Source organism: Grampus griseus, assembly GCF_964374135.1.
Source record: "Grampus griseus genome assembly, chromosome: 7".
Taxonomy (NCBI): domain Eukaryota; kingdom Metazoa; phylum Chordata; class Mammalia; order Artiodactyla; family Delphinidae; genus Grampus; species Grampus griseus.
Window position 1 is genome coordinate 109,400,669 of NC_139001.1, and position 14,337 is coordinate 109,415,005.

General features: G+C 49.8%; 1 protein-coding gene across 1 annotated transcript in view; it reads left to right on the top strand.

Annotated features, from left to right (window-relative positions):
- Positions 1–3,516: 3,516 nt before the first annotated feature.
- The window catches only part of MYO7B (myosin VIIB), a gene marked incomplete at both ends in the record, with an annotated part of 75,106 nt that continues 64,285 nt past the window's right edge, over positions 3,517–14,337 (top strand). The window contains 4 exons of the mRNA XM_082659016.1: positions 3,517–3,534; positions 9,321–9,434; positions 10,461–10,613; positions 12,513–12,697. Of these exons, the coding sequence (XP_082515142.1) occupies positions 3,517–3,534; positions 9,321–9,434; positions 10,461–10,613; positions 12,513–12,697 (470 nt within the window). The remainder of the gene's footprint in view (positions 3,535–9,320; positions 9,435–10,460; positions 10,614–12,512; positions 12,698–14,337) is intronic.

The window sequence follows — 14,337 nt, forward strand, 5'->3', positions numbered from 1 at the left end:
CTTGGCTTGCAGACAGTTACCCTCTTGCTGCTTTGTCCTCGTATGACCATCCCTCTGCATGTACAGCTCTGGTATTTCTTCCTCTTCTTAAAAGGATATCAGTCATGTTGGATTACGTCCCACCCTCACAGCTTCAGTTTAACTTCACCACCTCTTCAAAAGGGCTTTATCTTCAAATACAGTTCCATTGTGAGGTACTGAGGGTTAGGACTTTCAACATATGAACTTGGAGAGGGGTTCACAATTCAACCCATAACAAGGTTGCAGTCAAGACGTTGGCTGGAGCTCTGGTCATCTGAAGCCTTGACCACGGCTGGAAGATCTGCTTTCAAGATCACTGGCTGTTGACTGGAGATCTGAGTTCCTCACCACATGGGTCCTCCTTGGGGCTGCTTGAGTATCCTCATGACACGGCAGCAAGTTCCCCCAGGCCGAGTGACCTCAGACAGAGCAAGGAGGAGGACACAGAGCCTTTTATGAACTAGTCTCAGAAGCTATACTCCATCACACCGACCTCATTCTATTTGTTAGAAGGGAGTCACTAAACCCACATCCACAGTAGGGAGAATGAGTCTCCGTATTTGGAAGGGAGCAGCGTCAAAGAATTTGTGGGAGTATTTTAACCATCAGAGTAATTGATAAAGCAAAAGCCCTGATGGAGGAGGCCAGAGAGGGCAGGGCTGGAAGGGTTAGTGTGGGGCTGTCAGGGGGCCCCTTCCCCTGGGCAGTCCCTTAAATGTTCTCAGATATAGGGAAAGGCAGGGAGTGGGCAGAGCTGGAAGCTGAGGGTGATTTTTCTCTCTTTTTTCAATGACACAGATCAAGGTGTTCTGCAGAGTGAGTAGTGGGAGGGAGATTTGAAATAAGAGTGTTGTTGGGTTTTTTTTTCCAGAAAGAGCTGACCAGGGCCCACTCAAGTGTCCCTGAACATTTCTAAGGTCGTAGGGGAGGTGCTGGCCCCTGTCGTCAAGAGGGTGTGACCCATCCTTGGTGGGCTCAGCTTGGTGCCGGGACTTTGCAAGGTACAAGGAGGAGTCAACAACATTCACAAGACAAGGGTGGACCAGAGGGGGCCACATACAGTGCAGCTTACCGTACTTTATTTTTGTATTCCGTTTATGGGTACTTATAAAACCACTTTGTTCCAGAAAAGATGTAAGTCAGTTTCTAGGCAGGTTGGGATAGAAATGAAGCTCGGATGCCTGGTTGATAGAATGGAGAGAAAAGCAAGGGCTGAGGGGTCGTGATGAAATGAGGGAACAGTTGGCCATGGGCGGAGGGCCTGGTGCTGGCCTGGGGTGTGACTGGAGGGTGGCAGCTGGAGGACATGGCTTCTGAAGTGGAGAAGTTCTGGGACACAGGAAGACCAGGGCCAGTCGTGGGGGAGTGGAGGTCAGTGGAGTCTGGGGACCAGAGGAGTGGGAGTCCAGAACACTTGGCAGGTCCATCGCCCAGGGATGGCAGGACTGGAGGGGGGCACCTATGGGACACATCCTGGTGTCTGGAGAGGGATTATGTCCATGGAGGTCAGTGCCATGGGTGAGGGGGTAGAGAGTGACAGAGCTAAAGAACGTGGGTGAGCCTCAGATTCCTACCTGGGGTGGAGAAGTGAGGGGACAGAGCCACAGTGGGGAGCGAGAGGCAGGCAATGCCCTCTGCGTCTTTCCCACCCACCACCTCATTGCAGTATGTGAGGCGCAGAGATGGACCAGCCTCCCCTTGAAAGAGCAGTAGCCTCAGACCCTTAAAAAGGAATCTCAATGATTACTACCGCCTTTTACATTGTAGGCACTCAACAAATGCTAGGAGGAGTAGATTGCCATAAACATATAAATGCTCACACACGAAAGAAAAATTGGAATAAGAAAATTCTTTGTCCAGCAGAACAGAGTGGCAAAGCTTCTCTGTCACATTCACCCACTACCTACACCTCCCAGCTTGGTCTGCTCAACCCAAATGTGCTGACCCCTCACATCCTTTGCACTTTTCCCTCTGCCTTTGCTAAAGTTGCAGCATCCCTAGAGAATCGCTCCCCCCTCCCTTTTATTTTGGTCTCGCGGCTTGCAAGATCTCAGTTCCCTGACCAGGGAGTGGACCCGGGCCACGACAGTGAAAGCCCTGAATCCTAACCACTAGGCGACCAGGGAACTCCCGAGAAGGCCCCTCTTTCCTTCCACTGTGAATTCTTACAAATCTGGCAAAACCATTGTCAAAGGACATCCTCTCCAAGGGCTTCGTTCTCTGTTTCACTGAACAACTATTTCCTGGGTCCCTCCTTGGAGCAAGTCTGTGTTAGAAGCAGGGAGCATATGATGAACAAAAAAGCCAGTACCTGCCTCCCGCTGCTCAGTGGGGCAAGGCTGGGGATGGGTGGGGCTCCTCCTTGAGATCAGGGCCTCCACCCTCCCCTCCTTTCCCCCTCCCTCCCTCCCCTCCTTTCCCCCTCCCTCCCTCCCCTCCTTTCCCCCTCCCTCCCTCCCCTCCTTTCCCCCTCCCTCCCTCCCCTCCTTCCCCCCTCCCCTCCTTCCCCCTCCCTCCCCTCCCTCTCCTCCCTCCCCCACCTGCTGGCAGCTACACAGGCCTGCCTGTGTGCTCCCAGGGCACCAGGGAGGCCGCCAGGTGCTGCGGACAGGTTTGAAAGGAGGCAGGTCCAGGTTGAATCCCCAGCTGTGCTACTGATCAACGGGTCACCTTTCCTTTGTTGAGTCCCATGAGTGAAATGGGGGATATCTGTGTTTTGGGGGTGTCCGTGAGGTTTATTTATTTATTCTTGGCTGCGTTGGGTCTTTGTTGCTGTGTGCAGGCTTTCTCTAGTTGCAGCGAGCAGGAGCTACTCTTCGTTGCGGTGCGCGGCTTCTCATCGTGGTGGCTTCTCTTATTGCGGAGCACGGGCTCTAGGTGCACAGGCTTCAGTAGCTGTGGCTCGAAGGCTCTAGAGCGCAGGCTCAGTAGTTGTGGCTCACGGGCTTAGTTGCTCCGCGGCATGTGGGATCTTCCTGGACCAGGGCTCGAACCCGTGTCCCCTTCATTGACAGGTGGATCCTTAACCACTGCGCCGCCGGGGAAGCCCCTGTCCGTGAGGTTTAGATCAAGTATGTTGTGTCTCTAGTTCTGCTGGCTGCTTCCCTCAGCACTCCGTGTGGTGTAGGGTGATGACTGGTATTCACGGATGTCTGACCAGACACAGCTTGAGCTTCTGGACGGCAGGGATGGTGTCCTAGGGATGTTCAGAACCACCGCACTCCCAGTTGAGCCCAGTGCCAAGTGCAAAATAGACGTTCAGTAAAGATGAGATAGGATGGATGAAGCTGAGGGCGCCTCCTCTCACACTTGCGGTGGGACCATGACTCATCCGTCCATTCATTGAAGAGTCATTTCTCGGCCCCATGCCAGGCGCTCAGAGCCACGCTGATGAACACACGTGGCTCCTGCCCTCCAGGGCTCCAACTCAGGGCCACAAGGACTGACATTCTGCTTTCTCTCTGCACACAGGTTGTCAGGAGTGGCTGCCTCAGGATGTCGGGCTTGAGACTGGTAAGAATGGCATCTCTTCCATCGAGGGGTTGTTCGTGGGAGTTGCCACAGGCTGAGTCAAATCACTCCCAAGGAAAGAAGAAGAGAGGCAATGAGACCCTATAAGGAGAATACTGGAGACAGGGAGTTTGGAGGAAAGAGACAGATTGTATTACCTAAAGAAAATGACCTTGGCCAACCTTTGGGCTTTGGCAGGGGGACCACACTTGCACAGTAATCCCTCACTTATATTCAGGGCTTAAAATGTCCTGACAAAACACACTACAATATATAAAATAGGTAACCAACAAGGACCTACTGTATAGCACAGGGAACTATACTCAGTATCTTGTAGTAACCTATAATGGAAGAGAATGTAAAAAAAGAATATATATATATATGTATAACTGAATCACTTTGCTATACACCTGAAACTAACACAACATTGTAAATCAACTATATTTCAATAACAATTTTAAAAATAGAATAAAATGAAAAATAAAAGAACAGAAAAAAAAATGTCTTGACAGGGTATTTCTCATTGGTTGGATCCTTCATTTATCTAAGTAAAGGCAGCACAGAGGCATCTCTAGGCCCATCTTTTCTATGGGAAGAGAAGACATGGCAGGTGGGCACATGGGATCAGGGCACAGCGCCCATTTCAGCCAATGTCCAGAAGAGCCAGCCCACCTCGGAAGACTGAGGATCAGGTCTCCCGGAAGTGGATTCTTCATGGCCTTGGGTCTTTGAGTTTCCTTGTAGTAATTTCTGTCTCAGGCTGGGGAAGGAACTTTCTGCATCATGGGTAGCAGCCAGCTGTCAGGTATTGCTTATCACAAAGAACAAGGAAGGTCACGTAGATCTCTCTGCTTTCTGTAATTCCTCCTCTGTTTCTTGAATCTCAATATAGACGTGACTTTCTTTGCAGCTGATAGCTTCTGCTTTATCTCTTCTCACTCACTCTTCTCCTGATTCAGCTGTTTCTGCACCGTCATCTTTTTCTTCCAATAGAGTTCATGAAGCAGCTCTATTTTCTGCGCTCGGTTTCTCATTTATTTCCTAGGAGAGCTTTGGCCAAATGGAGTGAACAAAAGTCACGTTCTAGCTCTTTTGTTTATCTTTCCAGCTCATGTTGGCCTGACACCTTATCATTAAGTGTGGACTGGAAATGGTCTTTCTCTTTTTCATCTCTGGTTAATATCAAGTTCACTGTGAGATACCCATCATCTGTCTTTTTATTTATTTATGTATGTATTCATTTATTTATTGGCTGTGTCGGGTCTTCGACGCATGCGGGATCTTCGTTGAGGCATGCGGGATCTTCCGCTGTGGCATGCAGGCTTCTCTCTAGTTGTGGCGTGCAGGTTTTCTCTACTCTAGTTGTGGTACACAGGCTCCAGGGAACGTGGGCTCTGTAGTTATGGTACGCGGGTTCCAGAGCACGTGGGCTCTGTAGTCTTCGGCACGTGGGCTCTCTAGTTGAGATGCGCAAGCTCAGTAGTTGTGGCACTTGGGCTTAGCTGCCCCGCGGCACGTGGGATCTTAGTTCCCTGACCAAGGATCAAACCTGTATCCCCAGCATTGGAAGGTGGATTCTTTACCACTGGACCACGAGGGAAGTTCCCATCATCTGTCTTTGACTGATAATCTTCTCTCTTTGGTAATCTGCCCGCTGTTTCAGCTGCATGCCGCAATTTTCACACTGGAATTTTATCCTTGTTGTAAGAAAGCTTTTCTAGGTCTCTGAGGTTCCTGATGTGATTCAATTAGTTCACTGAATCTAGTACGCTTCTCAGGCTGGTCTTCTGCATCCTGTGGCAGCTGTTCCTTGCTGTTCTTTTTCATTTCGCTTTTAGTTTTATTAAGTTGTTTTGGGCACACAGTTTGAAGAATCAGTCCCCCACTTCCTCTTCCAGAGAGGTGACCACCTCGACCTTCTAGTCGATTCATTGATACTTCCCTCTGTGTCTCTAAAGAACGTGTGTACAGGGCTGTTTGAGTTTTCGGTTCCAGGCATCACCTATTACTGACTTCCCACTAGGTGAGAAGGGCCTTAGCTCCTTGCCCCTAACGCCCGCCCACAGCACTCATACTGTCTCTCCTTCCTCCCGAAATTGTTAAATCCTAGCTTTCATTAGATCTACATACAGAGTTTACCTGTTTTATCTAAGAAAATGTTCCTCTCAAACGAAATTACAGTGACCCGGGGGGAAGTGACAGGGGTGGGGAAGGATAGTTAGGGAGTTTGGGACTGACATGTACATACTGCTATATTTAAAACAGATAACCAACAAGGACCTACTGTAGAGCACAGGGAACTCTGCTCCATATTATATAACAACCTAAATGGGAAAAGAATTTGAAAAAGAAGAGATACATGTATATACGTAACTGAATCACTTTGCTGTACACCTGAAACTAACACCACATTATTTTTTTGTTGTTGTTTTTGTTTTTGTTTTTGGCTGCGTCAGGTCTTAGTTGCGGCACGCAGGGTCTTCGTTGAGGCATGCAGGATCTTTCTTTGTAGCACGTGGGCTCTTCGTTGTGGTGTGTGGGCTTCTCTCTAATTGTGGCCTGTGGGTTTTCTCTTCTCTAGTTGTGGTGCACAGGCTCCAGGGTGCGTGGGCTCTGTAGTTGTGGCTCATGGGTTCCAGAGCACATGGGCTCTGTAGTTTGTGGCATGTGCACTCTAGTTGAGGCACTAGAGCTCAGTAGTTATGGCATACGGGGTTAGTTGCCCCATGGCATGTGGGATCTTAGTTCCCTGACCAAGGATCGAACCCACGTCCCCTGCATTGGAAGGTGAATTCTTCACCACTGTACCACCAGGGAAGCCCCTAACACAACATTGTTAATCAGCTATACTCCAATATAAAATAAAAAGTTTAAAAAAAGAAAGAAAGAAAATGTTCCTCTCGACTGAGTCCTGCAATGTATTGTAAGTGCTGTGCTTCCCTTTGCTAGACTTTGTAATTGTCCTTCTGCCCTATCTGCTTTGTTTTCTCTATACTTATGATGACATAACCTTCCCCCGACCCCCGCCACCCAGCTTTCTCCCAGATATGTCAATGTCCTTTCAAAATGATTCATCTGGGAGTTCAATCAGTTTCATCCTCAGGAAGAAGTTTCTCCCAGCGTTGCGGAGGCCACATCTAAACCGGCATCTTCTACTTCTGAGGCACACATCTCAGAATTGTCCTGGGGTCTCCTTCACAACCACCCTGAAGATTTCTTTCACCTCTCCTTTGCACTGAATCCCTTTTCTCGGACCCAAGGTTCTTCTCTCTCTTGGTTTACTCCCTTGTTTTGATCAAGCACAACCTGTAATAGCTTCCTGAGAATGGGTACATATGAAGTATTTTTAACAACTTGCATGTCCGAAAATATGTTTATTCACATTTGAATGTCAGCTGGGCATAGGATTCCATACTAGATGTAATTTTCCCTGAGAACTGTGAAGACATGTACTCCTTCTGGTTTCCAGCCTTGCTATGGAGAAGGTGGACAACATTTTAATTCTTGAGCCTTTGTATAAAACTTATTTTTCTCTCTGAAAGCCTTTATGATCTTTTCTTTGTCCCAAGTATTTTGAAATTTCTTGATGTGTGTGTTGGTGTGGACCTATATTCATTCTTTGCACTGTTGACTGAAGTTCGTCCCCTAATCGTTTTTTTCCAAAAGGCTTATGGGAAAATATTGTATCTTCAATAATGTTTGTTATCTTTATACTGGAAAGACAATTTGGCTGGGTAAAAAAATTATTGGATTTTTTTTTCTGTTTTTTTTTATTGTGGTAAAAAATATAACATTCAATTTACCATCTTAACCATTTTTAAGTGGACATTTCAGTATTGTTACGTATATTCACGTTGTTGTGCAACAGAGAACATTTTCATCTTGCACACTTGAAACTCTATCTCATTAAACACTGTGTTCCTTCTGTCCTCCTCCAGCCCCTGACAACCACCTTTCTACTTTCTGTTTCTATGATTTTGACTACTTTAGATACTTTCCATGAGTGGAATCATACAGCATGTGTCCTTCTGTGACTGGCTTCTCTTGCTCAGCATAAGGTCCTTGAGGTCCATCCACACTGTAGCACATGACAGGATTCCCTTCTTTTTTAAGGCTGCATAATATTCCATGCTGTGTAGTATTCATTGTGCTATATCATTTTATATAAGGCACTTGAGTATCCATGGATTTTGGTATCTGCAGGGGCTCCTGAATCCATCCCCCAAGTACTTTTAGGGATGACTGCATGTACTACATTTTTGTTTATTTGTTCATCTGCCAATGGACATTTGGGTTGCTTTTACTGCTTGGCTATTTTCAATAACGCTGCAATGAACATGGGAATGCAAATACGTCTGTGATATCCTGCTTTGAATTTCTTTGGATATTTACCCAGAAGTGGGATTGCTGGATCATATGGTAATTCTATTTTTAATTTATTGAGGAACCTTCATACTGTTTTCCCCAGTGGCTGCACCATTTTACATTCCCACCAACAGTGTACAAGGGTCCCAATGTCTCTACATCCTCAATAACACTTGTTGTTTTCTGTACTTTTTTATAATGGCCATCCTAACAGCTGTATTGCTCTCTTCCTGAGATCTTTGTAGGAGATGTTCGGCCCTCGTATATGATTTGAATTTGTCCTGAATTATCTCCTTATAAGTGAACTTGTCTTTTTGTCTGCCTACCCCTCAAAAAATTATTTCTTAATTTTTTAGTCCAATACCTTTATGTCCTAGAGTTGATTTTTCTTTGTCATTATTTCAAAGAAATAATGGTGTGTCTTCAATCCATAGATTCAAGGCTTCATTAATTTCTTGAAAGTTGTCTTGAATTTTATATTTAAGTAATTTTTCTGGTTTTTCCCCCGATTTTCTTCTTTGTGCACTTCAATTATTAGTATTTTTGTCCGCCTTCCATATCTATCCTTTTTTTCCTAATCCTAACTTTGAAAATTTCTCTGTCATTTTGCTCTTTTCTCCTCCTGTCTTCTATGATCTTTACTACGATTTTAGCAAGTGCTTATTCCCCTGTTGCTGCTTCCAGTTTTGCTTTCATCTCCGGCGCATGTTTACTTGTTTTCCTCCCTTTCTTTCTTGAGCTCTGCCAATTCACGTCCCATCCTTTTCAGTTGTCTCGGCATCTAATTTCTGAGCCCTCGTGCCTCAGCTCTACACCTCAATAAGTTTTTTGGAAATCATGGTGAGATACTTGGTCACAACTTTCCACTGCTCTGTGGCAGTTCGTTTCCCCCTGGTGAGTGTTATTCACCTGCTCATTTCCTCCTTTTGAATGTCAGTATATTTGCATGTGGATCTCTGCTTGTTCCTTTGGGATTCCTCCTCTTTGAGCAGCGTGAACTTTCTTGGATTAGAAAGAGGTTCACGTGGGTCAATGCCATGCTGCAGGCCAGGCACAAACCTAGTGAGATTTTAGTCTTTGTCTTTCCCCAGCCAACGGGTTTGGGTGCTACAGGGCTATTCGCAGGGCAAAGACTCTCTTTTTGCACCTCACAGAGAGATACTTTCCTGCAAAAAGCTGGGCCAGGGAAGCTTCCCCTGCCACCTCCCATTAACTTCCTGGCAAGAGTGAGAAAGGGCTGGGAGCAGGGTAGGAGAGAGGGAAGAAGAAAAAGAAAAAGGAGGAGGAGGGGAAGGGGGAGAGAGCATGCCTCAGCCACCGTGGGATCTCTTGGTTGGAAGGGACACCCCCCGGGGAGGTAAGTCTTGAGCAGGAAGGGGAAGGTGGATCAAGCATCTGACCACCGACTCCTCTCTGCTCTCCAGGGTGACCACGTGTGGCTGAACTTCACCTCTGCTGACAAGACCAGCGTGCCCATCGGGGGCGTCATCAAAGAGACAAAGCCTGGCAAGATCTTGGTTGAAGATGATGAATACAAGGTCAGTATGGCCTCGCTCTCCTGAGGGGCTCAGCCTTCTCAGCCCCATCCCCCCACCCCTCCTGGGCCCCGAGCCCCCTCCCATCTCTGGTGCTGCCCCCAGCACCAGGGATTCCAGAGCCCAAGTCAGGGACCCATGTGGCAGGACAGACTACAGGGAAGTCCCGTCGTGGTGAACGTTGTGTGTCTGTCTTGGGAACTGCTCCTATAGTGAAGAAGCAGGGAGTGTGTTGGCAGATGGAAAATTAGGACAATTAGGGGACCAGGAAAGCGTGAAGTGGGAAACGGGCTGTGACAGAGAGAGGGGGAGGGCAGGAAGATTGTTTGCAAAGTAAAGGAAGCTGAGCAGGAAGGACAGGAGGAGGGAGGGAAAGGTGAGAAGGATGCCTGGAGGGGAGGCCCTGGAATGTGAGGAGATGGAGGAAGCCCAGCTCACGCTGAGCAAAACAGCCCAGAAGAGAGAGTAGGAAGCTCAGGGTGACCTGCTGGGAAGCGAGCTCCGTCCCCTGGGGGGCTGGGGAGCAGCAGGGGAGCGACAGTGGAGAAGGGCATGCAGAGTGAGGGGTCCAGCTGGTCATTTAAGTCCTCCTTGGGCAACCCTCTTTGCTGAGGCGCTTCAAAGTGAAGCATGTAGAGACTTAGCCTCCAAGGAGAAAATTCTAGACTGTGACCTGTGAGCCCCACAGATTGGAAGCCAGTCAGATGTTAACAATAATACCTTCTATTTGCAAAATGATGTCATGCCATTTAAAGAACACTTTCACTTGCACTCTTTTATTCCAACCATCTGTGAGGCTCCCCAGCTGCAAACGGCCCCTGACCCCAATCACTGACCCTCAGTGCACACTGACCCTCGGCCCTAGACGTGTGCTGACTCCAGCCTCGGATTGAGCCAATCGCTTGACCTTCACCACAGACCAAAGCCGGCCAGGTGCCGGCCACTAGATCGTCTGATCCATGGAGGACGTGGGGGACAGGTTGGCCCAGGACAACCCCCGCTCAGGAAAGCCTGTGCCCTTTGTTCCAGGAACACTGGATCCGAGCAGAGGACCTTGGCACCCTCAGCCCCATGCACCCCAACTCTGCTCAGGGCGTGGATGACATGATCCTCCTGGGGGACCTGAACGAGGCGGGCATGGTGCACAACCTCCTGATCCGCTACCGGCAGCACAAGATCTACGTGAGTCCCTCCTGGCCACATGGGGCCCCCTGGTGTGCTGGGGCCACACGTGCTGACTTGGCTGGGGAAGCAAACTATGCCCCGGGCACACTTGGCTCAGTCCCTACTCCCCACGCCCTCACAGCATGAGGATGCTCATCGATCTCTGCTCCCCAGTCTGAAAGAAGCAGGGGGATAAAGCCTTCGAGTGTACAGAAAGCTGACATGCAGCATGCCAGCTCAGTACCCGGCACATAGGAGGCACTCAATGACTGCTGCCTCTTCGCTCCTCTGTGGCAGAGCAGAAGGCCTGCTCTGATGGCCGAGTGGACTGAAGGCCATGGGGCGTAGTCTTCTGCCTGGTTCCTTCCTAGGTATGTGGCAGAGACAGGGTCACCAGGCAGAAGACTTCTGCCTTCCTATGAAGTAAGTTGCGTGATGACCACGAGGGCCGCGTAGGTAAATGCGGGTCCTTCTCCCAAAGCCTAGCGGTGGATGGGAGGGTCTCATCCCTGTTCTAATGCAGACCTCCCAGGGGAGGTGGTATTCCAACACTGACACCAGCCCTGCCGTGAGTGGGTGTGACCCGGGGAAGTCACCACCTGCCTGGGCTTCTCAGAGGGAGGTGGCTCATTGACCTCTGACCAGACCTGATGCTGGGATGCTCAGAGGAGTGGGAGAGTGAGCAGGGGCCCCCGAATAGAGGGCTGGGCTGGGAGAGAAGAAGGAGGAGACCCTCGGGAAGGAGATGGGGATGGGGCACTCTGAGCCCACTTTGGATGAGTGAGCCTCAGCTGCTGGGACCAAAACCAGCGATTATCCAAGTTGAACTGCAGCTTATCTTTTCCAAAGAGCTTATGCTTGCTTTCTTTTATCTGGTGGTTGTCATAGTCCTGAGCCAGAGAGATTATCGTCTCCCTTCCTAAAATGAAAACGAAGACTCGACTTCATGACAAGTCATGAAACCATGACTGTTGAGGTGGCCGTCCCCGTCCCAACCCAGAGGGGCAGGCAGGCCCAGTGGAGGCTCCAGATGAGTGGGAGGGTCCAGGAGGGGTCCAGGAGGGCTACTGTGGTGGCCCAGCCTCACGGAGGCCCCTGTGAAAGGCAGGTGAAGACTTGCTTCATACATTCACTCCATTTTTTTTTTTTTTGGCTGCGCTGGGTCTTCGTTGCTGCACGTGGGCTTTCTCTACCTGCAGCGAGCCACGGCTACTCTTCATTGCGGTGCACAGGCTTCTCATTGCGGTGGCTTCTCTTGTTGCAGAGCACGGGCTCTAGGTGCACGGGCTTCAGGAGTTGCAGCACGCTGGGCTCAGTAGTTGTGGTACACGGGCTTACTTGCTCCGTGGCATGTGGGATCTTCCCAGACCAGGGATCGAACCCGTGTCCCCTGCATTGGCAGGCAGATTCTTAACCACTGCTGTTTTTTTGTGGTACACAGGCCTCTCACTGTTGTGGCCTCTCCCGTTGCGGAGCACAGGCTCCGGACGCGCAGGCCCAGCGGCCATGGCTCACGGGCGCAGCCGCTCCGCGGCATGTGGGATCTTCCCGGACCGGGGCACGAACCCGTGTCCCCTGCATCGGCAGGCGGACTCTCAACCACTGTGCCACCAGGGAAGCCCCATTCAGTCCATTTTTATCAAGCCTCTTCTGAATACCAGACAGAGCACCAAACATTAAGCACGACCACCTCATTTAACGTCCCTGTGAATGCACGCCTGCCTGGGAGCTCTCTTTCCTGGTGAAGGATCTGAGCTGCTGAGGGTCTCGTCTCTCGGTCCAGAATCAGACCCCGCCTCCCCGCCACAGTCAGCCAGCCCTGGTGGCCCTCGGGGGGTGGCATCCAAGGCCAAGATCAGGGCCAGGCAGCGCTGATCCTCAGAGTAGGGGTCACTAACCACCTTCTCCCTTCCCCAGACGTACACAGGCTCCATCCTTGTGGCCGTGAATCCGTACCAGGCGCTGCCCCTCTACACCGTGGAGCAGGTGCAGCTGTACTACAAGCGCCACGTGGGCGAGCTGCCACCGCACATCTTTGCCATCGCAAACAACTGCTACTTCAACATGAAGCAGCACAAGATGGACCAGTGCTGCATTATCAGGTGAGGTCCTGGGCGGGCAGGTGGGCCAGACACTGCCTCCGAGCATCTCATAAAGGAGGGCGCATCTCCTCTCCCAAAACCTCTCCCGAGTAGTGTGTGACTTAGGGCCTCCCGTTCAACTGCAAACACCCCCCTTCACGGCCACAAAGTCCTTCTGAGGCTGCCTTCCGTCAGAACCTGCTCTCCCACTGTATCATCAGGGCCTGGACCGCCCCAGCCTTCTGTGAATATTTCCTGAGACAAGGAAGGAAGGGTGGGGATGGGTTGGTTTACAAATGGGACCCAAGATAGGCACTTGGGGTGCAAGGATCCAACAAGTGAGGCCCCTCAAAAACAACCTCAGGGAGACTTCCCTGGCAGTCCAGTGGTTAGGACTTCGCCTTCCAATGCAGGGGACATGGGTTCGATCCCTGGTTTGGAAGCTAAGATCCCACATGCCTCAGGGCCAAAAAAACAAAACATTACACAGAAGCAATATTGTAGAAAGTTCAATAAGGACTTTAAAAATGGTTCACATCAAAAAATCTTAAAAAAAAAAAAACCTCAGGGCAAGTCTCGGGGAGGACAGATCTCAGGTACTTGGGCCCAGAAGGGATGTGTCCCTCTCCAGTCCAGGTGATGCTGCTGCTTCAGAGACTCGGGCCTGGCCTGGCTTCTCTGCCTTCTGCCCTCCTGGTACCCATGGAAGGGAGGCAGAGCGGGAAAGAAAGCGGGGAGAGGGAATTTGGCTCCAGGACACCTTGCTTAGTTCTCTAGTAGAGTCATCCATTCACTCAGTCACTCATGCATTTGTTCATTCATCCACTCATCCATCCATTCACCCATTCATTCACTCATTCATTCATTCATTCGAGGTTCTTTTGTGCTCCAATTCTGTCTCCTGTCCTGTCCTAACATGAGGAGACAGCAGCAAAGGAAAGGGACTAAAATCGCTGCCTTGTGGACCTTACATTCTAGAAGAGGAGACAGGCAATAAACAAGCAAATTGTTTCAGCGGGTAATAAGAACTTTGAAGGAAAACACTGCAGGGAAAGAGGAGAAAGAGTGATGGGGCCGCTGCTTTAGGTAAAAGGGCAGATCGGGCTGGCCTCTCTGAGGAGGGGACCTTGGAACAGAGACTGGAACGAAGTCCTACAGCTTAGGTTCTCATGTTTCACGCTGTCAGCAACTCTCTGTAGTAGACACTCCTATTCCTGTTTTACTGCTGGGGAAACCTCCCACCGGTTGACATTCTTTTCTAGAGACGCACAGCTGTTAAACAGGGAATTTAAACCCAGGGCTCTGGGAAAAGAAGACAGAGCGATGTCTTGCCAGGAAGCCTCAACACCAGGACAGCAGCGCCTGTAGAAAAGCACAGAGCACCCGGGTGGCTGTTTGCATGAGCATCACTTGAGTCCAACTGCCTCCCCGGGGCGCGAGAGAGGCACCTGAGCCCTCTTCCTTCGGAGTCATCTCTACATGCAGGGGTGTTCTCCTGACTGGCTCCCCTGGCATAGTGATCAGGGACAATTGGATGAAAACTTTTTTAAAAAATTAACATTTTCAGAGGAAACCGTATTTGTCTGAGGTTTGCTTCAAAACAGTACAGGAAGGGAAACAAAACTGGTTAGGAGTTGCATTTCATGTCCGTGACTCATTGA